Below are 27,260 nucleotides of genomic sequence, written 5' to 3'. Positions count from 1 at the left end.
ATCTTGTTCGCGCGACACAGACCTGGGCACCGGCGGCTCGGAGTAGCTAGCGTGGTGGTCACTTCTCGTATATATCTCGTGCCTTCTGCTTCGATTGTCTCCTCTCTTCTCGCCTGTCTCTCTCCCGTCTTCCTCATCGCTTCCCGGGGCTCTCTTTCTCGCGAACCCTCTGGGTTTCTGTCTTTCGCTAGCATGCAATTGCAAAGGTGAGATTTGTTGCCGCTCGCCTTTTTAGTCGTCTCCTCTCATCGGTTGTCGCTGGAGACTTCCCCTGCCTCTGTCTTTGCTCTCTCTTCGCCTCCGTTGACCAGGGGGAAAGGTGAAGCGCCTGCTTCTCGGCTGCGGCGCTCCGCGCCAAGAGAGAGGCCGCTCTCGGGCCTGACGGCGAATGATGCCAGGCACTCTGTCCGAAGTGCAAAACGTTTCGCGGTCTCTTTCTCCTTCGGGTCTCCAGTCTCCGGACGCTCTCCAGCTCTCGTCTCCAGCGCTTGCCCCCATCTGCCGAGTGGCTAGCCAGAGCAGCCGCCTCGAGCTGTCCCGCGTCCGGGGCGAGGACCAGGAGGCAGAGAGCGCGGAGCGCTGCCTCAGGAACGCGGCCAAAGAGCGCGCGAGGCAAGCTAAGGGGCTGTGGAAGGCCAGCGGGGAGGGGCTGCGGCGGGCGAAGACGCCCGAGAAGCGCAGGACTACGCGCAGAGACAATGACGACTCCGCGCGAGCAGAAACGGAGACTTGCCACACTCGAAGACACAGCACGCCTCTGAGAGGGACGCGACTCCTCACGAAACACCCAAACAACTGTCCAACGCATCATGCCGTAGAAACAGAAGACTCGAGGTTCGAAGCGGGAAGTGCCTCGCGACCGCCCCCGGCGATGGAGAGCTCTAGACTTGAGTGCAGAGGCAGGAGGCGGGCGGCGGATGGAGAGCACGCGCGAGGGGGAGATTGCAGAACCTCGAGAGACGAGAATGGAGACGCCAGCGCCTCTTTGGGTTCTCCAGCGAGGCACGTGGGAAGGGCGGGGGGAGACCGGCAGCCGTCCTCGCGTCGGGGTGCGAGACAATCCGCAGAGGAAGAAGAAGCAGACCAAGACGGGCAAGAGCCAAACTGGTACCAGTGGAGAGACGAGGGCGATTTTTTGGACGAGGCAGTCCCTTCTTCCTGGGAACGGGGCGACGGCGAACCTAAAGGCGAGGGAAGCGCCGGCAGCGCGCAGCAGGCACTGGTTCCTCTCGGGGTTTCAGCAGCTCGGCAAGGGCTACACCGGAGTCAGAGCCAGGCGTTTTGCAGGCCTGCATCCCTGCGGAAGCCTCGCCTGTTGCTGCGCCACCCATCGTTCCCCGAGAGCTCCGGGGCGCCTTCGCCCTTGTCCTTCGCTTCTCACGCGCTTTCCTCTGAATTGTCTCGGTCCGCTCACTCCCCGGGGGATGCCTCTGCCGCGCTTCCCCGATGTTCCGCTGCGAACTCCTCCGCGTTTTTCTTCTCGTCCAGCCTCCGGCGGTCTTCGCGTTCGCGCGTTTGCGGCGACGAAAGCGAAGGAGCAGCCGCCGTCTCGTCGGGTGAGGGGGGTGAGGCGCGGAGAGGCGGAGAGCGGCGAGGAGACAGTCTCCTGAAAGCTCGGTCCCCCTCTTTCTTCAGATATTCGAAACGCCAGTCGCCATCCTGGGACCGCTTCTGCGCCTTCTCGCCGACGGCGATGGACGTCAGGCTGCTCTCGAGGGACGGGGAGGGAGAAGACCGTCAGACTGTGGAGGCCGGGAGACAGAGGTCGCCGGGGAACTTGACGCGTCTCATGTCACCATGGAGCCGTTCCTGGCGTCTGTCGGAGGCCGGGGAAGATGTGAGTGGCGTCGATCTCCAGGGGGCGAGGCCGGAAGACCCTTGCGATCCCGGGAGGAATGTGTCTCTTCCTTCTCTCCACTCGCGGCAGAGCTGGCGTCGCTTTCCGCCTCTCTCGCCAACCTCTCGTCTGCGCTCGACTTCTCCCTTCTCTTCTTCTCCTCTCGTCAAGGCTCGCGAGCTGTGGAGGCGCCTCAGCAGAGGCCGCTCCAGTCGCGAGGCCCTGGAGAATTCAAAGTGCGGCGGGTCGGGCTCTGAGCCGCCCAGCCCCGCGTTCGACCGGACGCTGAGCTCTGGTGACCTGCCGCTCTTTCCGACGCAGAAGTCGGTCTCCGTCGTCTCGCCGTCCTTCTGGTCCTTCTCGTCTCCTGCCTCCGCGGACTCTCTCCAAAACTCCCTCGCCACCCTCTGCTCGTCTGTCGCCGAGGGCCGAGGCCCGAGAAACGCATGCGCCCGGGGAGAGTCGAGTCCAGAGTCCCTTCTCTTCGCCTCGCTCTCGGCCGGGGCAGAGACAGACCTGGCGAACTCTGGAGACAAGACCTCGCTCAGCAGGAGCACTCTGGCCTACACGACGTGTGTGCAGTCTCTGGGAGAGGAGTCGGCCAGCGAGGCGAAAGAGGACGGCAAAGAAAACCGAGGGGGACGGGGCGCGAAACTCCGGCGGTCGCCAGAGGCCGAGATGCGGCGCGGCGCGACTTCTCCCTCGTCGCTCTCCGTCCTCTCTCAGTCTCTTGTGTTCACAGAAAAGGCAGCATTCCTGCGGAGACCCTCGGCGAAGGCAGGTGTCGCTTCGCCGTCGGCGTCTCCTCGCGGAAGCCGATTCTACGATGTTAGTCCTTCGCTTCTCCGCTCCCTTTCGCCGTCTCCCGTCTACCGCGGGCGGTCGGTGTCGTCGGGATCTTTTGCTGATCCCGCTTTTCTGCGAGAAATATCCGACCCGTCCTCCCCGCTCGGCGCCTCCGCGGAGTCTCGAATCGCGAGTGTCTCTCGGAACGATTTGTCTTGGTTCCTGGAGGCTGCCCAGACCCCGTCAGCCCAGCACGGTCTGTTGGAAGCTCTGCAAGAGGCGCGAGAGAAAGAGGGACAAGGAGACAAAGCCGCTCGTCTCGCGCGTCTGGAGACAGCTGTCCGGGCTGTCTGTTCGCTCCAGGGCGACGCGGAGGCCCTCCAGCTGCTGTCGAAGCACGCCTCCCGGTTTCTCGCCGAAGGTTCGCAGCACAAGCTTCCCGACGAGCAGCAGACGCAGGGGGGGACATACACGAAGACAGAGACGCCTGAGGAGAAGGATGCCGACAGGAGCTCGCCTCTGCATCTCGTGGATATGGCGTCCTTGTTTTCGGCGGGGAAGGGCGACGCACGACCGGAAGAAGCCGACGAAGAGACAGACAGGGGCGGCCTGCCGGTTGCCCATTCGTTCCGGCTCGCTCCCGGCTCGTTGCTGACTGTCCTCAGCGAAGAGCCGTCAAGGTGGCAGTCCGCCCCGGAGACAGTTCTTGCGCCTGCGGGTCTCCGGCAGCCAGCGGGCCGAGGAGTCGCCCACATTGAGAGAGAGAGACGCACAGGACACAAAGCGGCGGCGCGATGCGCGCCGAGGAGACTCCTGTCTCTTTTCCCGCTTCCTGACCTCTCGCCTTCGGCTTCGCGTCACGGCGAAGCGCAGGATCCCGGGTTGTTTTCGTGTCCCGTTCTCCGTACCAGGACGTATGCGTGCGGACTCGTGACTGACGCAGCGGCTGAGGGACCGCAGGGGGACAGCGCGCCCTTTGGTCCCCCTACACCTGGTCCGGGCGCCGAGGGGCTGCGCCGGGTCTCCGAGAAACGGTCGACGGAGCACCGTGGCGAGAAGAAACGCAACGCAGGAGACGGGGACGATGGCAAGGGAGACCGGGGAGACAGGAGACAGGGTGCTGGCCCGCTCGAGGATCGGTTGCCGACAGTCGCGACAGCAGCGGCGTGTCATGGAAGGGGTGACAAGGAAGAGAATGGAGACAAGAAAGGGGACAGCGGCGCAGAGAATCAAGACAGCCTCACCGGTTTGGTGCTGTCCGCTGTCCAGCGCGCCATGTCGATGCATCGGGACACTGGAGGAGAGAAAGGGGAAGGCGAGGCCAGTACGAAGCAAGGTGCGAAACAGAATGTGCGACTTCAGCATCTCCTTCTGCAGCTCGAGAACCTCTCGGAGACTCTCAAGACAGCCATCCACGAACAGCAGGCGGAAGGCGTGAGCGAAACAGAGGATAGCGACAAAGGGGCAAGCGCCACGAAGGAGGCACAGGAAAAACAGGCTGCCGGACCCGATCCTGTCGCTGACGCGGGAACTCCGGAGAGAGCTTCGAGCCGCTGTCCTGAATTGGATTCCCCTGCGTCTCCCCCCTCGAGCACGGGAGCAGTCGGGGAGGCGGGGACGCCTGTTCAAGGGCCAGAAAACCACGAGAAAGACAAGCGTAGCATCGCTCACGCTTCGTTCGCGTCGTCTCCTTCGGCTCCTCCAGAGCGCGTGGACTCTTCCTCTACGGAAGCTGAGCACTCGAGTCCACCAAAGCGTCTGGCCGATGTCTCCGTTCAAACGGATGACGCGCTCCACAGCCCTCTATCTTCTTCACAGTCTCTCTCTTCTGAGGTCTCGAAATGCGCATCGCCTTCTACTGGTCCACGTCTGCCTTCATCTTCCGTCCCTGGCGCCGCCGCGGCTTCCAAACCTTGTGGCAAAGGGAAGCCGTCGGGACCGCCTCCAGGCGCTTTGTCGGCCACTGCTGCGAGCGCCAAGGCCGCTCCAGAAGAAGCCGCCGGTCCGCCAGGGCAGGCGCCTTCCGCCCCGAAAAAAGGTCCAGGAAAACCTCCAGGCGCGCCTAAAGCCCCGACTGGGCAGGCTTCCTCGGCGGATGTGGCTTCAAAAAAAGGAGGGCCTGGGCCCCCTCCTGGGGCTGGAAAAGGCCCTCCTGGGGGGAAAGGCCCTCCTGTGGGGAAAGGCCCTCCTGGGGGGAAGGGCCCGCCGCCTGGAAAAGGAGGAGGGCCGAAGGCGAAAGGCGTGGGAGGCCTCGCGGGACCAAGGTTTCTCATTCCTGAGAAGCACGTGCCCAAACCTCCGCCTGGGTTCAAAGCCGCCACGAAGCTGCAGTGGACGCCGCTGCCTGAGGACAAGGTGTCGGGGACTGTTTTCGAAGGCCTTCTTGACCGCTATTCCTTAGCCTCTCCGAGTGCGCATGCGGAGTCGGAAGACGCTCGCTTGGCTTCTTCCGTGAGCGCTGCCGAGCGCGAAAGCGAAACCCGAGGCGCTGCTCCTCAGGAGTCGGCTGGGGACGAAAGGAACGGGAAACTGTCTCCTCCCTGCGAGGGCCAAGGGGCTTCAGAAGCTGCTTGCGGCCAGACCGCCGCGAGTGGTGCCGCCGAAAAACTCCACGAGGACAGCAAACGAATCGCAAGCAGTGGCGCTCCGTCTTCGGCCTCTCCGTCCTTTGAGCGTTCTGCTGAATCGAGTCTGAGAGGGAGCGAGAAGCGCGGAGGGAAAGAGGGAGAGAGCAAGGGCGAGAATGGCGCGGTCGCCGCTGATGCCGGAAGTGAAACTCCATTCTCCTCTGCGCCTCTCAAGCAGCCCTTTCGCTATCGCCTCGACTTCGTTCAGCTCTTTGATCTCTTTTACCACGACGAGAAGGAGTTGTTGTTGAAGGCGAAGAAAAGTGTTGCAGCCAGCCCGGGAGAAAACGGAGGGCCTGCGAAGAAGAACTCCGGCGTTCTCGATGCGAAAGCCAGTCAGAACGTGGAGATCTGTCTGAAGAAGTACAAGTTGTCAACCGTGGACGACTTCAAAGCGCTCGCGGCGCAGATCGACGACCCGACCACGCTGGCGATTGACTCCAACTTGGCTGACAACATTACTCAGTACTGGCCGGAGCCGAGCGCTGCAGAGGCACTGAAGGCGAAGACCCCGGAGGAGGTGCTGCACATGCCTGCTGCCGATCAGCTTTACTTCACCTTGATCAAGCACGTGTCGCTGGGGAGCGAGAAGCTGAACTTTTTCCTGCAGCGGCGCGCCGTGGACGAGGAACTGGAGAGCAAGCGCGAGAAGCTGAACAAGTACTGCCAGGCGATTTCCCACCTCGACAATATTCTCGACAGCGACGCCTTCAAGGGCATCCTCGGTCTGGTCGTGCGCCTCGGCAACTGCGTCAACCGCGGAAGCAAAGAAGGCTTCGGCTTCAAACTAAAAGACTTTGTCGGCCAGCTGGCCTCGTGCACGAGCAAAGATCGGTCGACGAATCTCTTTCGAGTGCTGGTCCAGACGGTCCTGGAGCAGAACCCGGCGGCGTGCGAAGAGATGCGCGTCCTCCAGGAGGTGGATGCAGCCAAGGGAACGGACTTGAAAGATCTTCTCCAGTTCGGGGACATTGAGAAGAAGCTGAGTGCGTGGACGAAGCAGATCGGCGACCGGCGCAGCGCCTTCGGCGGGGCCGCAGGGAAAATGGAAAAGTGGATCGAGAGTCGCGAGGCGCTCCTGGGCGAGCTGAAGAAGAAGGCGGAAGACGCCGAAGACCTCCAGTTGCGCCTTCGGGGCCTCATGGGCCTCACAAAGGCGGACTGCGTTTGGCCGGAGCCTCTCCGGTGGTTCGGGCAGTTCTACTCGCACTTTGAAACGACCGCGAAGGAGTACCGCGGCGCGAAGGACCGGGATCGCCAAAAGGCCGAGCGCGAGGCGAAGAAGAAGAATGACGTTCTTCGGCGCGCGTCCACCATCGCAGCCACAACCATTTCTCCCACGCAGGACAAGCCTACGGTCTCCGTCCCTTTCCGGCCTTCCGTGCTGGACCCCGCGCTGGCCTCGCTGCCCAGTGGGACGCAGAGCCGCTTTCCTCCCCTCTCTCCGTCGGGCTCCGGCGGCGCGAGCGGCGGGAACTTTTTCAGCGGTGTGGGCGCGCCGTTCCAGTCTTCTTCGCTTCCTCTTCAGAGATACAACACCTACGCCAACCACGGAAACTCCGGCAAAACCCAAGCCAGTTTCCACCCGCTGTCTCCGCTGTCTCCGGGTGCTGCGTCAAAGTCCGGCGCGAAGGGGCGCCGAGCCGGAGAGGCCGGGAAGCTCACGCGGGTGCTGGAGGGTTCGGCGGAGCGGTCGTCTGTCGCTGGCGACGACGCAGGGCCTGAGACGCCGGCAGCAGGCGAAAACGCTGCCGGAGAGGGGAAGGAAAACAATGTTGGGTCTGACGCGCAGGCTGGCTCAGGAGTCGCGAAAACAGCAGGCGAAAACGCTGCCGGAGAGGGGAAGGAAAACAATGTTGGGTCTGACGCGCAGGCTGGCTCAGGAGTCGCGAAAACAGCAGGCGAAAACGCTGCCGGAGAGGGGAAGGAAAACAATGTTGGGTCTGACGCGCAGGCTGGCTCAGGAGTCGCGAAAACAGCAGGCGAAAACGCTGCCGGAGAGGGGAAGGAAAACAATGTTGGGTCTGACGCGCAGGCTGGCTCAGGAGTCGCGAAAACAGCAGGCGAAAACGCTGCCGGAGAGGGGAAGGAAAACAATGTTGGGTCTGACGCGCAGGCTGGCTCAGGAGTCGCGAAAACAGCAGGCGAAAACGCTGCCGGAGAGGGGAAGGAAAACAATGTTGGGTCTGACGCGCAGGCTGGCTCAGGAGTCGCGAAAACAGCAGGCGAAAACGCTGCCGGAGAGGGGAAGGAAAACAATGTTGGGTCTGACGCGCAGGCTGGCTCAGGAGTCGCGAAAACAGCAGGCGAAAACGCTGCCGGAGAGGGGAAGGAAAACAATGTTGGGTCTGACGCGCAGGCTGGCTCAGGAGTCGCGAAAACAGCAGGCGAAAACGCTGCCGGAGAGGGGAAGGAAAACAATGTTGGGTCTGACGCGCAGGCTGGCTCAGGAGTCGCGAAAACAGCAGGCGGAAACGCTGCGGGAGAGGGGAAGGAAAACAATGTTGGGTCTGACGCGCAGGCTGGCTCAGGAGTCGCGAAAACAGCAGGCGAAAACGCTGCCGGAGAGGGGAAGGAAAACAATGTTGGGTCTGACGCGCAGGCTGGCTCAGGAGTCGCGAAAACAGCAGGCGAAAACGCTGCCGGAGAGGGGGAAGCAGACGGCACATCAGCGCGGAACTCGGGTCTGGAGACAGGCGAAGACCAGGCGGAAGACGGGCCCCTGGAGAGGACGGACGCGAGGCAGAGTGAAGAGACACGGACGCAGGAAGAACCTGAGGAGGACGCAGCGAATTTGATGGCCAGCGTCGATGAGGAAGGGCGAGGCCTGGCACCCCGAATCATGGCGGCATGGGCGCAAGCAAGAAGTCCGCATCTGGGCAGATACCAGGGTCGCAAGCGGGGCGGTCGCGGCTTGGTGAATTTTCCTGCGTTTTTGCGAGACAAAACAAAGAAAACTGCGCGCGAAGGTGCACACTCAAGTCACTCGACTCCCTCGCCATGTGAGGCCCGAGCCGCTGGTGCGGCTGCCGGAGGCACTCCGCTCCCGTCCTGTCCGGCAGCTCCGGCCGCAGGCACAGCGCCTCTCGCGTTTCACTCCGTGCTAGGCGTGTCCTCTCTACCTGCGCCTTCTGGGTGCTCTTCTCCGACCCAGTTCATGTTTCCCTTCTCCAAAGTTCCTCGCCCGACTGCGCCTTCCGACAGGCGGGCCAGGTCTGTCCCGGGTGGCGAGTCTGCCGAGCCGAGAGAGCACACAAGCGAGGATGTTGGCAAGACGCTCGAGTGTGCCAGTGCCGCTTCCCTGTTTGTGTCCGCGTCGCCGTCGCTGGGACCTGAGAAGAAAGGCCGAGACGAGAAGGCCGAGGTCGTCCAGAAAGGCCGCGGAGACAAGGCGACCGCGGCCGTGCCCCGAAGCAAAGCGGCGCTCCCCTCGTCTCCAGCTCCGGCGAACACTCCTAGGTGCCAAGGCCCGCGTCATCCACTGCGCTCGGTTCGGGCGGCTGCTGGCGAGCCGTCCACGTCAGGCCCAGTCCCGTTTTCTCCGGAACTGGATAAAGAATGGGTGCGGTGTGGCGGCGGCTACTGTCGCCAGAGCGACTCGTCGCTCGGCGCAGGAGCAGCTTCGAGCGCGGCGCGGGGACAGCATCGCGAAGTCGGCCGAGGTCCCGCGGCGTCGTCTCACAGCTCGTCGGCGCTCGTGTTCGGTGCTGGAGGTTCCAGGGCGTCTTTAGGTCGGCAAGCGCCAGCTGGAGCGGACGAGGCACACAGGCCAGAGGCGCTTCCAGACTCGGCCAAGCTCGCCCGCCGGCGCAGCCATGGCGCAGAGGAGACGGAGACAGGAAAGGCAGTGCTTGGAAAGGTTTCCAAGATGAGTGGAAAAGGATTCTCTGCAGGAAATTTTCAGTCCGCCGTAGATCACCAGGCGTCCCGTCCGCTGAGAGAACCGGTGACGGTCTCCGAGCGAGACTTCTCAGAGGCAGGGCACCAGCGGGAGAGCAACAAGGCGTCGGGGGAGGCTGAGCTAGAGGGTATGGCGAAAGAAGCGGGGGCGGTTGACCAAGCGCGAAAGCGGATGGAGGCAACAAGAGACGGAGAGACAGGCTCGTCTGCGTTGGAGAGGAAAGAGTGTCATACGAGTCGCTTCTGTGACGGCGGCCGCGGTGGTGCCGAAGGTCCAGGGAAGGACTTTGAGAGATCCGCGGCTGGGGACAGCGTTCGTAAGGTCCGAACGCGCGTCACCGGTGGCCGGGAAGGAAGCATTGAGCGTCAAGCTACAAATCCCTATATAGCGGCGAACGTGCCTCGGCATCCGCGGCGGTGCGATCCAGGTGGGCGCGGGACGCTGGTGCGCAACGTTCTAGTCGACTTTCCGAGTTCCGGCAGTGGCATCAGTTCCCAGTCCGCGAACGGGTCCGGTCACTGTGAGTCAGAACCCTCTGACGCTGGAGAGGTCGCGGGACGAGCCAGAAGTGGATGCGAACCGAGAGTCGCCGCCGTCCGTGAAAATTTGGGAGATCCCGAGCGGTCCTGAGGTGCGGAGACTCCCCGCCAAAGAAGAGCAGCCAAGAGGCAGCAATGACCAGACCAGCTGCGTGATGAGATATGAACATAAGGTGACGGTGGGGTAGCGGTAGTGCAGGTACCTGTGGGGCCGTGTGGGATAGGATTGAAGCGAACACTCACGCGCTAATAACCACATCTGTCTCTCCTCTAAAGCATCAGTGCTCCTGGGTACGCGGTTGAGATAGACGGAAAGGGGACTTCCCGAACCGCGCAAAGCAAAGGCTGCAAGGCAGATGTGATAAAGCGGTTTTTTCCCGGTGCGGCACCACCAGCATTCTTGGTCATCCTCGTGACGCAGTCAGATTCACGTGAGGGACACCGGTGCTACGCACGCAGAAGGCAAGTGCCCGGTCTCTCGAGAACCTTGCTGCGGAATCTCCCTCAACGGGGAGTTACATCGAAGAGGGACGACGGTGGAGCTCCTCTGATTTCGCTCAGTCGACTTCTCTCAGGTACAACTGCCTCTTTTTCGCTTACGTTCTCTCCGTTCAGTTTTTTTCGTCTAGAAATCCATACGGCTGCCATCCCGATTGCATGCTCTTCGTGGCAGCTGCCGTCTCTGCCGTAGACTACAAGAAATAGGAAAGGGAGCAATGATTGAATATAAGCCACGAACAAACAGGTGCAGAAACTAGGTGGACAGAGCCGGAATTTCCAAGGTGGAACAATGCTTGTGTTTTCGGGGGGAGGAGAGAATGCGGGAAGGAGCATTGGGCATGGAGGGCTTGTCTTCCTGTGAGTGCAGCTTTAATGTAGAGAGAAGTCATATACTCTATGGCAGGTACGAAAGTGGTACGAGGAAGCAAGAGGTCGCAGCGCGCTGTCGGTATGACAAGCAGGGCTGTGTATGTGGTTTGTCTGTGAAGCACTCGTTTCTTACTGCTCTATCACTGTCTCGGCCTTCTTTGGTCTTGGTTAGTATTAGTATGTCTACTGTAGCATGTTTAACACTGTACGGTCTGTCCATCAACGTCTCATCACAGTCGGGAATCGCTTCAGTGTTTCCATGCGCTGTTTTGACTATTTGTCCGTACTGAAACTCACTGTGTCAAGAGTATGTTCAGAGAACTATGCACGTAACGAGGTAAGTTCGGTGAAAGAATCGCGCGCCCCGGTCGCATGCTGTATGTAGCGGTCCTCAGGACATAGTGCGCGACAAGCCTTTGCCATCAAACTGCAAGGTGCTCCCTCTCTCCCTAAAGCCTCCATATTACCAGTCAGTGTTATGTTCATCTGCATACGTGCGTGTTCTGGCAATATCGGAAGTGACTCAACAGGAGATGCTCAGCAAATTACGGCGACGTTCGAGGGCCCTGTCGTGCGCTAGACGTGTCAAGAGAAGAGCATCGCTAGTTGTACACCAAGGAGTGGGAAAAGTCTCGTTTACATTGGTGTCAGCACAAAAAACTGCAATCCGGCGGGAAAGACTATGACACAGGTGTACGAAAACCGTTCAACGGCAAAGCCACTCCATCGATGCAGTGTTTATCCGCTCGGTGCGGCTTCGTAGTGCCCGGGCGAGGGCCGTTCGGGGGAACAAAAAACTTAAGCAGTGAGGTCGCATCGTCCTCTTAGATTACGGAAGCAGCTTCTAGAGGAGCAACTCGTACAGTATGGGGCCTAGCGAAGACAGTGACGCTGACCGAACAAACGCGACTGGCTATCGCAGTCACCTGGCGACTGACGCCCGTCTTGCAACATCAGAACAGACAAAGAGTGCAGTAGTGGCACTGTCGGTGTTGGCACCAGAGGCAATTACTTTTTCTGTAACGAATATGGCACTAACGGCCGAGAATTCCGGCCAGTGTACGCAACAACGATCCTCGAAATGCAGATGAAAAGAGTCTCCGGTTTCGTCGAGTTGATTCTCGACAGACCGGTGGGCGCTGTATGGGGCGTGTTCCACGCCGGGGAGTGACGCACTGACCGACGAAGAGTTGTGTGTGAGAAGCAAAAAAAAATGGAGTTTGCTCATTTGGGAATCTGCACAGTAAGAATAGAATACAGAGTTGGTCTCTGTGGAAGTGCTCGGTAGTCAAGGCAATGCGTTATTCAAGTTAGAGATTGGTAGGCGATCGTGATGTTTTTCAGCAGTGTGCGCTCGAGTTGTGTTGACATTGCTTGCTCAAGTATCATCACCATCAAAGCTACTGGAAGTCCCGGGTAAAAGCCCGTGTCTGACTCATGTGTACCACAGTAGTGTCATGACTCAGCGGTGCGCGGCAGCTCCTCAACTGGTACGACCTAGCTAAGTCGTAGTTGGCTGAAGGAGAGGTGTCTAGAGTCTCGTGATGGCCGACGCTACACAGCCGTCCCATTCTGGGATCCATGATACTGTTCCAGTAAATTTTCCCGTGGCTTCCATAAATTTGGTTGTAGGCAAACAGCCTTCCACGTTTCCCCCAGATACGTCGGCTCCGATGTGTAGCATCTTGGATCACCACGCAACGTAAACTGCGCGACAACCTGTGTTATCCGTTGTGTTTTTACTTCTTTCTGTCCTTCGCCAGTGATACAAAAAAGATAAAGTGGATGGTCCGGTCTGTCGAATAAGAAGGTCTCTTTATCGTCGAAAATCAAGGGATGCCGTCAGAGAGGACAGGGTTCGCGTCTGATAAACTGGGAAATCCAAAAGTATGAAGGCGCACACCACCTCTCCCACCGTAGCTTCACGGCGATTTTGCGGGACACTGGCGTCAACAAATTGGATGTAGCAGCTGATGTTGACGTAACTATCCGTATACTAGCGAATATATTCAGGAGAGGTGCGAAGCGCTACAGTGTCTCCATGCAGCTGTCAGGATTCATCACCCATGGAGGAATGCAACTGCTGAAAACCATGGAAGAAAAAACGCGTTGCTCTTGCCGTTTAGCGAACGTGTGTCGCTCTTGGTGGGGCCCCTCAGGAATAAAATCGGGTTGAAATGCTGGTTGAAAGCGTGAAGCCCTGAAGGTGTCATGCGTGTAAGGCATCGAAATGACTACCAGCCGGACGTCTTTAGGGTGGAGCCGACAAAGCGTAGATGTCTGTCTGTTCCTCTTCAACATAGCTAGCGCGTTTTGTGCCTAAAATTCCCATGTTGGGGCACGTTGTCTCCCACCGGGATAGCGGCGACTTCGATGGCGGCAGCCCCGTGAAACCGCAGGTTCGCGAGGCCGCCGATGCAAGCAACCCGGCACCTGCCGCGGGAGCAGAGGATCGCGATGCCACGCTTGAGTCTACGGGTACTCCGGTTGCGCACCACAGACTCCAGGCTACAGAGGCAGCGGAGAACTCTTCAGAACGGGGCTCGTCCCTAAATGCTACTTGTCCGATGTCGGCTCCCTCAGCTACCTCTGCTTCCTACCGGCAACCGGGCACACCAGAAGACAGAGTGGAGAGCTCACCCGCGGATCTACACGCACACGATGAATATCTCAATTGGTGGAAAGTGGACCGCCCAAGTGACGGCACTGGTGTCGCGGGAGGTCAGGCTGTGAGAAGGGCAAGCACTAGCAGCGGGCCGTTCTGCCATCGAAAACGGGGTGAGACAGAGACACGTCCGAGAGTTTCGCTCCGACAGAATAGCACTGAAGCCGCTCATCTTCCTGGTGCAGAGTCGGTAGAGAATGACGGATGCCCGCCGACGTTGATGACCCAATACAACTGTGCAAACTGTGCGTTGTTATCAAAGGAAAATAGGAGAGTGGTGGAAGGATTTCTGTGGTCAACATGCTTAGAATAGGCAACTGGAGAGGAGTTCGATGAAGGGCCACTGGTCAAGCATCGTAGTACTACGCAGAATGAACAGAATGAACGGTACCTGTGGATTCATTGGAGCACAGGTTTCAAATACTCGCTGGACACCAATTTACTTAATGCACTTGGCATTAGGTCATGAACAGCACAATAGAGCAGCTTTCACGCTCTCAACAGTCCCTGAAAGGAATTAATGCTCACTTCTGGAGAAGCAAGATACTAACAGAACCTACATCAAAGCAATCCGAAAATGGCGTACAGTTGCCGAGGATCCAGTCGGCTTTTGAGTGCCACTACCGATGCATTAGTATCATTAACGATCCTTTCATGGCGTTGATGCAGTCTCTGTCACTGCGTCTGGTCAACAAGACAAAACGCAGGAGAGCGGAAACATGCAAACCGTCTATGGTGGGCAGTAGCCGGGAGGATGGAATGACAGAAGCGTCGTGGTACACAGTATGACTGTCACCCCAGCGGGGCATTGGACACCTACCTGCCCGAAAGTGTAACCTCGCTCTTCGCCAGAGGTGAATGTACACGTCTCAGGTGCGGAAGATGTCAGCGGAACCGAGGCGTTGTGTTTTGCCTGCGAGTCAGCCCCAAGACGCCATCAGCCATACGTTGAACACATTGACGTACCGGCAGCAGAATCGGGCCAGCCCTTGGTTTCAGCATACAAGCGGTGCTGTCAGGAGATTGGAACACTACCAAATCCTGTTCTCATTGAGGCATTTGAGGCCGCTGACAGTGGCACCGGGGGTACGGGACATCTGGATCCTCTGAAGCAGCATATACATGTGCACTGTCCTGGCAATTTGAAGGCTGTGTTTTGTCGCCGACTAGACGATCCCGGCATGGTACCTGCAGCCATAACTATGGCCCGATGTGGACCGAGACTGCGCTCTCTCAGTTTACCTTACAATAGATTGTCTAACAACTCATCAGTCTCACTTTCTGCAGTTCTACATAAATGTACGGCCCTGCGTTCCTTGAATTTGCGTGCTAACGACATCGAGGGGCTCGGTGCGAAGAAACTGTGCGAAGGCCTTAGAAACTGTTCATGGATAGAGGATCTCGATCTCAGCCTCAACCCGATCGGCGATGAAGGGGCTCTAGCTCTGGCGGAATGGTTGCGGTCAAACCGGAGCCTGAGGCGGTTGAATGTGGGTTCGTGCCATATTGCCTTAGACGGTCTCATTGCCATCACCACCACACTAAAGGAGGCGAACCGCGTAAGTGCCTCGGCCCGTGGTGAGCAGGAAAGTCGACGCTAGTCAGGACTCGGCCAACGCGGTGACACGCCAGATCTGTCGTCACCCGTTTCGGTGGGTCGTTCGTAGCATGATACATCGAAGTGGTTTTCCTCGTGGAGTGAGCAGTCACATGCCAACCAACATGTTAGCCTTCTCACCACCAGCTAAACACACACTCGGCTTCCAACATGCTTGTTTCTGGCATCCGGTGCTCTCCATAAAGTGTTTATGCCAGGTGCTTCTCTTAGTAAGTCGAAGAGAGTGGTAGCAAGGAACTCCCCCACCGGTACAGGGTCCTTGCGTGCAGGCAGCCTTGTATGTCTTGGGCATTTCGTTGCCCTCGGATGTGTGTCACTCTTCTGATTTCTCGACATTACCCTTCATCAGCGGCGTGAAAAAATTACGTGTGCATTGATGGGTTTCTGCAGACACTGGAAAGCTTGAACATCGCAGATGTGGAGAAAGTTCTCGTGCAACCAGACCACTGCTTTCATCTCGGCAGGTTAGTAGCCTCCCCCAAGTCGTATCAGTTCGTTTTTTGTTGAAAACGCCATGGTGACATAGCCATTTGAATGGGAAAGTAAAGAAGAGACTGGTGGGGACAGAGGTATCCGGTGCTCAGAGAACGTTTCAATGTCCTGCGCGCCTTAGAGATCTGCGGAACACGGTTCCGAGAGTGATGCAACACGGAATTGATGGCACGTGTCAAAAGAGACGTGTATTATTCCCCGAACTGAAATGTCTGGCATACGTTGCGTATGGGAAATGAGCACACAAGTATATGCGAAGTCCTCGGAACGCTCTGATTTTATGAAAAACCAGGAGCCACATTTTTCTTCTCGCGTGCGTGCCTTCACATAGCATGGTCGAAATCAACAATACGCTGACGGAGCTGTGTCTTTCGAAGCAGCGACTAAGAGATCAGGGAGTTAAGGTGATGGTGCCCTCCCTGAAAAGAAACACCTCCCTCAAAAAAATTGATCTCTCCTGCAACCAGATTACGTGAGAAGGACTTCTGTGCGCATGCGCGACTCCGGCACAAGCTGCTGTTTCTCTGCTGAGTCGTCTGTAGTCAGTCGGTAGTGGGGCCTATTACATGCGCTACGCGTGTGAAGGCTTACCGTATGCACTTCGCCGTTGTTCTTGCTCCTCTGCCGCTTTGTCCTGTGGAAAGCTAGTTAGACGTTTGTTTTAGAGTCGCCTTGAAAAGGTGGCTAGCTGATATATAGCCGTTATCCGCAAGCGAAAGTATCGATTTGGGAAGACGGATAAGTAAATTTTTATGTCACCCGGTTTCCGAGAAGCATAGACCAGCTCGCACCTGCTCTGACTCGTGTCTCCTACTCTGCTGACACATACTTTCATTTCCGCGTGATCGCGTGACTTGACCCCCATAGTCATTTGCTTCACCTGGTACGTATTCCACAGCTCTTCCTTGCGTCACACAGTGTCAGTCGCACCCCAGTTCGGACAAGAGCACAACCCAAATCGTCCCACTATCGCCACAGGCCGTTTTAAAAGTGTCTCTACCTTCTATTTGGCGCGTTTCCTAGTACTTTGCTGCCCCGCCCATCGGTGCTTGTATTCGCCGTCAGGTTTTTAGGCGCCAAGGCCATCTGCGATCTCCTTCGAGCGAACACGCCGCTACAGGTTCTCAACCTTGACTGCAACAGACTGGCGGAACACGGAGCAAGATACATAGCGGTCGGCGTACACGCGAATCACAAACTGGAGGTTCTTCACTTGAACAACAACAGCATAGCCCCCCAAGGCTTAGTGGACCTGGCGGGAGCCCTCATGATCAATGAGTGAGACATTCAGTTGGAAGAAAGTTGTTGGCACTTTCGGGGTCCAGGATTTGAGGGAATGACGCTTCTGTATTAGGCTCTGTTCCTAACCGTATTTTTGAGGGGCGCACGTCTCCATCGTTGAGCGAAATCGCCTGAACACCGAACCGACGACTCACTGGCGTATATTATATAGGATCGATCAAAGCGGGGTTCTCACAATTCGCTGCTGTCACCTCGGTGTTTCCTCAAAGGGGACACATGATGTTTTACCACCCCGTACTGCTAAATGGCTGTCAGTGCCTGTGGTGGACAAAGAAGAGCAGCCAGGGAGTGCTCGTTCCACAATCGTAACCCTGCTTCTCCGAGCAGGACTGTACGCTGCAAGAGAAAGGAAAAGTAACTTTATGGGCTCATAGCACGCTCTTGGTTTCCTGTGTGCTCTTTTTCTGTAGCTGTCTTCGCCAGGTGACTTTGGCTATGAACCAATTTGACTCTAAGACTGCGGCCATCTTCGGCAGACTTATCGGACCCAATAGCCCTCGCGGTCAGCCACTGAAAACAGACTTCACGACTTACGAAGTCGAGGGGATCACCTTTGTGTCCAGTCTTCCCCTTCCCTCAACATGATCTCCATGGGGAAGATGAGTTCGTGCAACGTGTATGGTTGCTGCTTCGTCCATTATGGTTTGCCGTGTATAGTTCAAATACCGGTGCTGCTGGACGTGCCGAAGATGTGGTACATGGTAGGAGAGAAGAAATGCTATCTTCATTTCCCCCACGGGGGCATACACATACGGCACCAAGTATTGGAATACTCAGTGAAAAGAGATCAGGATGGATTCGGGATCTTGAAGCATACGTGTTCCTCCCTTTTTATCAACACCACGGTAGCACCTCTGTCGTCGTATTTATCATACAGTGCCCACTGTACAGCGGAGGCAATATTCCTACAGGGCAACTAGTCAAATGAACACGATACCAATATGCAAGAAACGAACAAAACCGGCTGTGGGGTTTCCTGTCACCAGAAATTTGCGTTGAGTCACGAAAACGTATTTGATCGATGGAGAGCAACAACTCACACGCGTTCCACTCGGAGCTCCGCGGTTTCCTTGCATAGGAGCGAGATGCGACGCGCATCGTAGCACAACAATAAAACCTCGCTTGAGTAACACAGCAAAGACAATAGCCCAAATGGCATTAAGCAGATGAGGCAGGAGTGTGTCACCAGGCCTGTGTAATGAAGCCCGTCTTCTGTCGCATCGGTCGAAAGTCGAATGCGCTCGAAGTCGAAGACAGCATCCACATAATGAGATCATGACATGAAGGAAGACTATCTGAAGCTGCTGCCTCTATATACGTGATCACCTCTTCATCACATCGCTACACGCCGCTGGCAACGGGCAGGAAGATATGGATGACAGAGCGTTATGCGAAGACTAGGGTACAACCGTCTCTCTGCAACTGCTGGTGGAGGTCAAATAGTCGATCGACAGCAGCAAGGTGAAGCGAGCAGGTGTATGCGTACATAACACACATGCTTTGCTTGCAATCCTGCATCTAATCTTAGACTAAAACGCAGGCCGCTTCTTGTGGCTGCCGCGGAATATCTGGGAAGCACCGCCGAGGCAGAGGTGTCCCAGGGCAAGGCCAGCGGCCGCGGAAATCTCACCACAGTTCATGAGGGGACCTCTTGAGTGTTCTTGAGTTATTTCGATTCTCAGCGCAAAATTTAGTGTGAGAAAAACGGCCCATGCGTCACTTGGCCGTCGGCAGTTTCCCGCCCTCCCTCTAGTTGGCTGGACAGCGGCACCTTCGTCGGATGCGTAAATTATGCAACACGTTGGATAACACTCGCAGTACGGTTTTCAGCCTCTTTTCCAATCGTCGTAAGAGATAACGCCTAGAGAGGCGAAAGTCTGTTGACCGGGATGTAATTTTTGATCCGGCCCAACATGCACTGCGCATAAGCTTTGTAACATATGCTGATATGCACCTGCCAACTCCGTTTTGGCCCTGCAAGAAAAAGAGGAGTAAGGGCGCAAATGTTTCGCCTGCTTCGTTTTATTCAGTTTCTTAACATTCACTCACCGTTTGGTTTTTCCTCCGTCACTTAGTACGTTAATTCCGAGAGAACTGTGGTCTTGGTTTCACGCCACATACCAGTCCCTCACTCGGTGCTGCCTTTGTGGGACCGTGTCCCGTTGCAGCGCTTCACCTCTCGTTCGCAGACACGCCAGCTTTCACGCTGGCTTGGGGCACGACGCTCAGCGCCCACGAACGGTTGAACGGTCTTCCCTTTCGTAAAGCGCAAATCCTCTCACGCTCGCAAGGCCTTACAAAACAACCCTCACCGCACGCGCGAAGTCAAGTGGGACACTTACAGGTACACGGACTACCTCAATGCTCCGCAGATAGGTCGACGTTGAAGTACCCCAACAACCCCTTGACAAGTTGGCACCGAACCTGACCACACCTCGCATCGCATGCATTTTCTCATCAGCACGTGGCGCTGCTGGTTCCGGTTTGTGGCCGCACGTGCGCGAACGTTTTACTGGCGTTTCTTTGTCACTGAGGACGGAGCTTCCAGTTTTTTACCACTCCGCTGGACGTTTGATTTGTCTTCTCCCCTGCAGTTGCGTCACATTAACCCACTGAAGATGGTAAGCAGGCGGCCCCGTGGTTGACCGGAGAAGAGGGCGGTCCATGTTTGCTGGCGGATACTCTGCAGTGGTGTGTGGGGTTTGTCTGTTTTTTGTACCTCGCTGCTGCTTTTTGTCCAGTGGTTTTCGTGAGTCAGACATATGTGAGAGAAAAGCCGTGAATGAGGAGTGAAGACACTTTTCTGAGTTCTGCTGTATTCGCGTCAGACCGGGGTGCATGCAGAGATAGCACAAGCGAACAAGGACAGTGGGCGTTTCGCAGTCTCGGAAACGGAGAGCAACAACTCGTAATCTTAATCAGGTGGATTTGGAGCTTGTTTGTTGAAAACAAGCTTTTATAGGGGGATCATGATATGGTGCTGTGGCCCAGTGGCGTTCACGCTTTTTGGTGGCGCATTGGGCCGCGTCGACGCGGCCGGCTCCCGCCGACGTTTGTCGTGTTTCGTGTCGAGACCCGAGTTGCCTCAGCGTCTTTTTTCTTCGTAGAGTAATGTCTGTTCTGCTTGAAAGGACTTCCATTTATTAGCCTCACTGCATTCTGAGACGTCATTGGCGGTGGTGGGGGTCGGCTTGGCCACGCCCTTGTGGGTTAACATCGCCGCGGGGTACCTCACACAAAGCTTTTTGCGATGGGCAGACGCCCAGGACGTGCGACCTAATTGTCGTTGAACTGTGGTTGACTTTCTGTAGAGCTGTGAATGTTGAAGGTTTCCTCTTTCCTGATCGTGGCCGTTGCATTCGCGAATTTAACTCTGTTGTTGTATTGTTGCGTTTGTTCAGGCGGATGCAGGCGATGCAGCGGCTAACCAGCCGAAGAGGCGTACGTTCCGTACGTTCTCGTACCGCGGGATCGAATTGGATAAGCTCTTGGACATGAAGATGGAGGATCTTCTGGAGCTTTTCCGTGCCCGTCAGCGACGCAAGTTCCAGCGGGGGATCAAACGCAAGGCCACCACTCTGATGAAGAAACTCAGGATCTCCAAGAAGAACTGCGCCTACGGCGAGAAACCCGAACCCGTTAACACGCACCTTCGGGACCTGGTTGTTGTTCCTGAAATGATTGGCTCTGTAGTCGGCGTGTACAACGGCAAGCAGTTCATCAACGTTGAAATCAAGGTAAGGAGACTCTCTGAGGTGTAGCTGTTGTGTGTGTATCGCTGGCACATAATCTACTATTGCTGAAGGTAGGTACCTCTTACTCGTGCCAGAGGAGACAGAGCTTACATGCCACTGTACAATAGGCGTGCGAATGCGCCGGCGGGGAAACTGAACCGGACAGACCCCGATCAACTTTTTGTCCTACAATTTATCTGCAGCCTGAAATGGTCGGCTACTACCTCGGCGAGTTCTCCATTTCGTACAAGCCCGTGCGACACGGAAAGCCTGGAATTGGAGCGACACATTCGTCTCGTTTCATTCCGCTGAAGTAAACAATTAAGGGACATGTCCACGCGAGAGAAGAAAAACTTGTTCGTCTTCTTTTGGTGGACTGAGAGGTTGTGCTCCATTCACCCGCATGTCTGTCTGCCCCGCTTTCAACGTTGGGGACGTGGGGGAAGTGGAGGTGGCAACCAGCCCTGATGTGCGAGCGATGGTATGGCGAGTTTGCGTTTCTCTTCAGTGCTCTCGTGCTTTTGTGAGTAAATACACTCTGAAGTTTTTCCTGGTCTGCGAATCACGCGCCAGAAGGCTCTGAAAAGAGCCATTTTGTCCACGATGCGCCCCTACGCGGAATGCTCACCGTAAAGGCTCGTCCGGCATCAGCATTAACAGCACGGGATGCCGTGCACGGGTACACGTGAATGCAAAGTGAAGGTGATATTAGTTAGAACACGAACGGGCATCCTATCAAAGAAGGAACCACTTTACCGTAGCTTACCGACGGGACGAGTCACGGGAATTCATCGGCCTCTTGCACCTAGCCAGTGTTATCAAGAACAAGAAATCCTTCAGTTCACAAATAAACATGCAGATGCATCCTGACATGGGGTTACGCCCGCGCCTTTCTGGAGCTCGGAGTGTCATTTTGCCCGTAGCTTCAGATCCTAGCATCAGCCGCTACCGTAGAAAACCAGTCCGTCCACAACCCAACAGCTGTTTCATGGGCCCATCCCAGGCCAACCTCTCACATAGGTGATCCAAAACGCTGCTAGTAGTAAATAGCAGTGAAAGGTTATACTCATTGACGCAGGGATCGGGTTGTGCATTATTATCGCTAGTCTCAATGTTTTCAGCTTTAACGACCTGCCGGTTTCGTTGGTATTATATGGAGACTTACCAGCACTAGCCCGCCTTTAACTTCGCGCACAGATAGACAGCTGGAAGACGAATAATGCGATACCGACGAGCAAGAGTGTTCGCGCGGCTTCCGTGACTCGAGATCGGACGCGGTGGTGCCCCACTTTTTTCCTTTTAGTCACCTTCCGCCTTTTTGTCGGAAATCGCATTGTAAATCTCTGGCACTATCTGTTAATCACGTGTGCCATCGCACTGTGGGTGGCGCCTTGCAATTTCAACACCGAAAAACTCAGGCAGCATCAATCCGGGACAGTAAGCTCTCGAGCTTCGCTTTCGTCGTGATGCTATCGCAAGGCAGTGGTGCAATGAAACAATTCTAGCGGAAACTTCGATGGCGCCTTCAAAATCCTCAAGTCGTGTCAAACCCTTTCGGCCGTGCACCCTAATAGGCTTATTAGTGGTTCTGATAGTAGTACTGCAGGAGACAGTCGTGACTCAAGGCGGTATCCCCGGCGCCGATTCTCCGCCCACCTCCCCAAAAGCCGCAATTCAAGACGATGATGTCGGGGCTGCTATCTTGCCCGGCAGCAGCGGACTGGACGGAGGATTTGGTTTGGGAGAGGCTCTACTGGTGGCTTCAGTACGTGTCACCAGGAAGTTCCTCAGCATGCTGAACCCCTTGAACTGGATTATGTACCTTCTGGGTACAGATGATGATCATTGGGCTCTTGGATCCTTTTGTAACCCAAAGGCACACCTATATCAAGAGTGCTCTGTTCTCTTCGACCACATTGTTGTCGGATGTGGGGCGGCTGGGTGCCCATTGGCCCGTACCGTTTCGGAAGGTGGTGAGTTCAAGACTGCCTTTTCCGCGATACTTGGGCCTATCTGGAGCTCCACAGAGTTTTGCGTGTGCAGCCTGTTCTACTTGGCTGCATTCCAGGCCAATCCTGTATTTGAGTTGGCCGGTACCAGACTTGACCGACAGGCAGCTGGCAGATGTCTCCATACCATATCTTGTTCGTGTTGCACTTGTTTATGCAGGCAAGCGCGTTCTTCTTATCGAGAGAGGGAAGGAGAGGAGCTTTGAAGCAACTCCAAACGCAATGACACTGGAAGGTGCAGGACGTGTGATTCAAGACGAGGACATCTCCCAAGCAATTGTTACTACTCAGGGCGTGCGCACGCATACGGCGAATATAATGGGAGGCGGGACCAGTATCAACATGGCCATTGTGATTGAGGAGGATAAAGAATACTTCGAGCATATGAACCGGGCGTACGGCTACAATTGGGACCTAGATCGGGTCAACGAAGTAAGCAGAAGAATCCAGAACAGATTTGTTGGTGGCAGTGCCGAGCACGTTGACAGCTGAACGATTGCAGATGTTCACGCAAGCACGGGTTCTTGGTCATGTTTCTTTTAGGCGTACAGCTGGATCAGTCGGAAGAGCTACTTTCCGATGCCTCAGGACAGGCCTTTCGCGACTGCCTGGACAAAGAGTCTTCTGGCCCGCGGATACCGTCCGTTGATCCCCGTGGGTCGACGATACACAGGTGGCCCGCTGCCAACTGCTTATCGGTTGCATATGGGATACATTTGGGGGGGAGGTTCGTTTTTCAATCCCGATGAAGGAGGCTTTAGAATGGCCAGTGACACGCTACTTGGTGACGACAAGGGCAAGAAGCGTAACAAGAATCTGACGGTGCTTACGGAACACACCGTCCAGCGCGTTAGGTTCGCAGTAGGCGACACTGTACCCCGAGCTGTCTGCGTTGACTACCGAAAGACAGCGTTCGAGGACCAGCAAATTCTCGGCACGATGAATACGATCTCCACTGATTACAGTAAGTTGCAACCAATAACTCTGCAACGTAACTAAGAGCTGAGGCGCTCTTTTCGTGCACCGGTACGATTGGGAACAAGGTGGCTTGACCGTATGCTTTGTTGAGCCGCTGCTAAGTCTTCCATCAATAAGAATCTCGCAGGATACCACTTGAGCATGCAAGACTCTCGACATTACTACAGTTAAAATGCACTGATTGCTCAGATTCTCACGATTGCTGCACACACCTACCTCAGAGGACAGCCTCTGAGAAACAACACATCTGGCACATGACCTGTGGAGCATCCGTCGGCGCGCGTGTACGATTTGTGCTTGTTCCCAGTTGGATGGAAAGCTCAGGCATACTATTTGATGAGACGTGCCAAGGCGGCACTGATGTATTACGCGAAGAACGATCCTGAAGAATCGAAGATTTTGAGGCGAGCCTGTGTGGGAGTAAACGGAGAGATCACGTTATCCGCAGGTGCAATACACACCCCTCTGATACTCATGCGATCGGGAATCGGTTCTCGCGAACAGCTCAAAGATATCAGTGTATCTCCTGTGAAAGAGTTGCCGGCTGTGGGGAAGAACCTGAGGGATCGAATGTTCATTCCTCTAAACTTTTTTGCTGTTGGGAAAAACACCAGTGCGCGTCACCACCCTGCACGAGTATGCGAGACGACAGGCGTCGCGAAACTTGGACCTGACTGCGAGAACTTCAAGTAAGAGTTTATTTGCCAAAAAACTGGACGAACAGTCAAGCAGTCCGGCAGCGGGTGTCTCTGAAATCCGTGTACTGCCTTTCTTGTCAACATTTCCATACAACGGATTGCGCCCTCTGGTTTGTTTCAGCATTGGAGATCGGTCACTCAAGTGTACCCTAGCAGTTGCTGAAGAACTATACGGCGGCAACACCACCGAAGGAGTTATCTTGGGCACCCGCTATATCTTCCCTCCAGCATTTCGTCATCACCCCTTAGCGGATAAGGCCTTCGAGATCATGACCTACTGTGCCCGACATCGTCCACTCATTGAGCATATGCATGATTATCTCCCAATTTGCGCGACCATCGAGCCAATGATAAATTGTTTCAGGTACGTGCATTCTGCGTTCGGGGAGCACAGGCAGCGTTTGGATCCTTGTGGGATGTACGATTTAGAGCATGAACTCCTTTGGAAAGATCCAACTTCCTGTGAACTGCTGCCTGCGCTTCACTTATTTAGACGAGGGAGCGCGCCTTTCTATTTTACGTCCGAGCCGAAGTCCAGCGGATATGTTAAGCTTGATAAGCGCGGAGAGGTAGAAGTAGAAGTCAACTATTTAAAGGACGTGCAAGACGTATTCGATGCTATTAGAGGCATGCAGAACTTGATCGAAACCACGAAAGATCCTGCTTGGAAAGGCGTCCTTGAGCCGATTTCCCTGAACTCGTGCCCCGTCCAGATTTTGAACGGGGTGTTAGATCTTGTTGCTCGGCTTGGACAAGATGCCATTGGAGAGGTGTTTCACGGCCCCAGTCTCCGCGAGGTACGTAATAGCGAGCGGAGGAGCTCGTCAGGGGGGGGGGGTGTTTGCGCAATGAAGCTCTCACGCTGCCGCTTCGAGGATTTTGGGAAGTGCGATACGCAAAATGCTAGCAGTCTATGCCAGACTGCGGGTCTCACTGACCGCTGGATCGCGATAACATTCGTCAGACTTCTACGAGTCCCACAGCGTGAGATTTGAGACCTCGTAAAATGCCCGTCCACACTGTTTCATGTGTTTCAGATCCGCCAAGATCTAGAACTCCTGCTGCCAGGCAACCGGACAGTGACCCCGGAAGAGTTACGGGGGGACGGCGCTGAGACTGATGACGCGGAAGTTACGCCTGATAATTTGGACAGATATGTCGAAATTTTGGACAAAATACAGAAGAAACAAGATGCTGTGGAGTCGCTGCTGAGAGCGACTCAACCGTCGTCACCTACTGGAAGATTTGCCGTGGAGGCTGAAACCACACGTCTTGGCTGGCAGAAGGCCTTGTCAGAGCTCCGACGAGAGTTTCTCGTCAGTGGTACTACAGAGGCTAAAGATGGTGTGTGCAATGCTACTTGTGATGGAAGCGAAGCAGCATTGCAACTTGGAGTTTTGCAAAGCTGCACCTTTAAAGATCCTTATCACTTCTATAGTGGCTTTTGCGGCACCAATCCTGAGGAAGCTAGCACAGAGCCTTCGGAGGAGCAAAACCATGACGACGCCCCGTCGCCTTCTCCCATGGACGATCCCGAGGCGTTTGGCAGATTCTGGTCGAACAAGTTCAGACCAGGATCTAACAGAGACCAGTGGGTTGCTGCTTACCCTCCGATCTTGCCACGTAAGTCCTGCCACGGAGTCTCCTGAAGAAGCCAGTTAACCAAGGTGTACCGCATACACATGACCAGCTCAACACCTCTACGTTTTCGATTTCGTAATGCGTTCGTGTGGAGACCAGAGGGAACCGGCGTTTCCTTAGAACTCGCTCCTTCAGCAATTATTATCCACATGTCATGATGGAGGCCGGGACGGCGATACTGATGATGCGAGCTTTCGAATGCGTTTGTGATCATCGCTCTGCAGGCACGGATCACCCGGAGGAAGTTGCAAAGTTTGTTTTTGCGTTTATGACCAGTCTTTGGCATTTGCACGGCACATCGAAGATGGGAGAAGTTATTGACCAGAACTTTAATGTGATTGGGGTGAAGAGCTTGTCGATCGCCGATGCCTCGGCACTAGACAAAGTTCCGCGCATGAACCCAACGGCGACGCTCGTCATGATGGGACGCTACATTGGCCTCCAGAAGCTCGAAGAATGGCGTCGACTTACATCAGCCTCGACTTCGGCGAAAGAATTCTTGTCCGAAGTGAAATAAATACGGAAGATGAACTGGAGGATACAGTTTGGACTGCGTAGTGCGTTTTTGCAATCTGGTATCCCCGTTCCCCCGCCCGTTGCACATACATGTTCGGTAACTTGGACAATGTACTTGTGTTTTGTTAGCTGGCTACCAGCAAGGCTGTACCAGTGTTGTGTGCCCGCATATAGCATTTCACGTCTACACAATGACCTTTGTTGTACACTAATATACTTTTCAAGTGATGCGCAAAGTCGTTTGACGCAGACTTCCACGGACCATCATCAAAAATGCGTGTTGGAGAAGCCGAGACCGGTGCCGGAAACTGTGTAATTCCCTACCACCGGAAGAAAAGTTTTTCTAGAAAAGTAGACCTACGTTTTTGCGTCCTTGTCCGTATCCCATCGCCTTGGCACAAAGCTAGCAACACAAAACTATACTGCCGCCCAACCTGGATTCCACTTCTCCTTGGGTACTGGCCTGGTTCCGCTATCCTTATCAAGGAGACTGTTGAAAGCTAACAAAACTGTGAATCACTCCTGGGTCCTGTCGGTAACAGGAAGTTGTCATACAGTCCCCAAGTGAATATCCGGAACTGGGAAATGGGTTTCGCTTTGGCTGTCCGCCCATGGAACCAGGGACGAAGGTAGCCAGCCTCATGGACTTTTGCCGTCTACTCACTAATTATCCGGTTCGCCGTATAGGTGCTCGACTGCTGACGACGATATGATACTGGTAGCGGACAAGACGCCCCGTAAAATCATTTAGAGGATCTTCGCATTGCCTTGAAAACGCTCCTTTCTGACATGACGTCATAATCAAAGGCGGAGCTCTCTGCCTCGTATCAGAAACAGGCGACATATAATTCACTCCGAATGGTGCTTGACTTGTCCGTGTGAAAGCTGGTAAAGCCACACAGGCAGAGTTGTGCCCCTGTCATCAACTTGTCGCCACTCAGCCCTGCCGGAGTGCAGGCGTGTTACGCTCGAAGTTTTTGACGTTGGAAGACCTCGAAGAAACAGACTTTTTCTAGGGCAGAACAGCGACGAGGAAGAAAGGGCACG

General features: G+C 55.6%; 4 protein-coding genes across 4 annotated transcripts; all 4 read left to right on the top strand.

Moving 5' to 3' along the window:
• Window positions 1-388: 388 nt before the first annotated feature.
• On the top strand, window positions 389-9,781 carry NCLIV_013340 (conserved hypothetical protein; the record flags this gene model as incomplete). The annotated part of the gene is made up of 1 exon (XM_003881525.1): window positions 389-9,781. One exon carries the CDS (start codon window positions 389-391, stop codon window positions 9,779-9,781), a length of 9,393 nt encoding a protein of 3,130 aa, XP_003881574.1.
• Window positions 9,782-12,890: 3,109 nt separating this feature from the next.
• On the top strand, window positions 12,891-17,222 carry NCLIV_013330 (hypothetical protein; the record flags this gene model as incomplete). The annotated part of the gene is made up of 7 exons (XM_003881524.1): window positions 12,891-13,338; window positions 14,150-14,311; window positions 14,741-14,784; window positions 15,234-15,307; window positions 15,667-15,807; window positions 16,401-16,613; window positions 17,048-17,222. 7 exons carry the CDS (start codon window positions 12,891-12,893, stop codon window positions 17,220-17,222), a joined length of 1,257 nt encoding a protein of 418 aa, XP_003881573.1.
• Window positions 17,223-19,255: 2,033 nt separating this feature from the next.
• NCLIV_013320 (hypothetical protein) lies at window positions 19,256-20,688 on the top strand (the record flags this gene model as incomplete). Its single annotated transcript, XM_003881523.1, has 3 exons — window positions 19,256-19,258; window positions 20,039-20,374; window positions 20,575-20,688. 3 exons carry the CDS (start codon window positions 19,256-19,258, stop codon window positions 20,686-20,688), a joined length of 453 nt encoding a protein of 150 aa, XP_003881572.1.
• A 1,199-nt stretch (window positions 20,689-21,887) lies between these two features.
• Window positions 21,888-26,214, top strand: NCLIV_013310 (hypothetical protein; the record flags this gene model as incomplete). The annotated part of the gene is made up of 8 exons (XM_003881522.1): window positions 21,888-22,344; window positions 22,541-22,812; window positions 22,924-23,344; window positions 23,666-24,047; window positions 24,178-24,420; window positions 24,550-24,853; window positions 25,094-25,679; window positions 25,922-26,214. 8 exons carry the CDS (start codon window positions 21,888-21,890, stop codon window positions 26,212-26,214), a joined length of 2,958 nt encoding a protein of 985 aa, XP_003881571.1.
• Window positions 26,215-27,260: the final 1,046 nt, after the last annotated feature.

Source organism: Neospora caninum, chromosome V (genome assembly GCF_000208865.1).
Source record: "Neospora caninum Liverpool complete genome, chromosome V".
NCBI lineage: Eukaryota > Apicomplexa > Conoidasida > Eucoccidiorida > Sarcocystidae > Neospora > Neospora caninum.
Note: the sequence above shows the minus strand (reverse complement) of the source record. Positions and strands in the feature narration are given on the sequence as shown.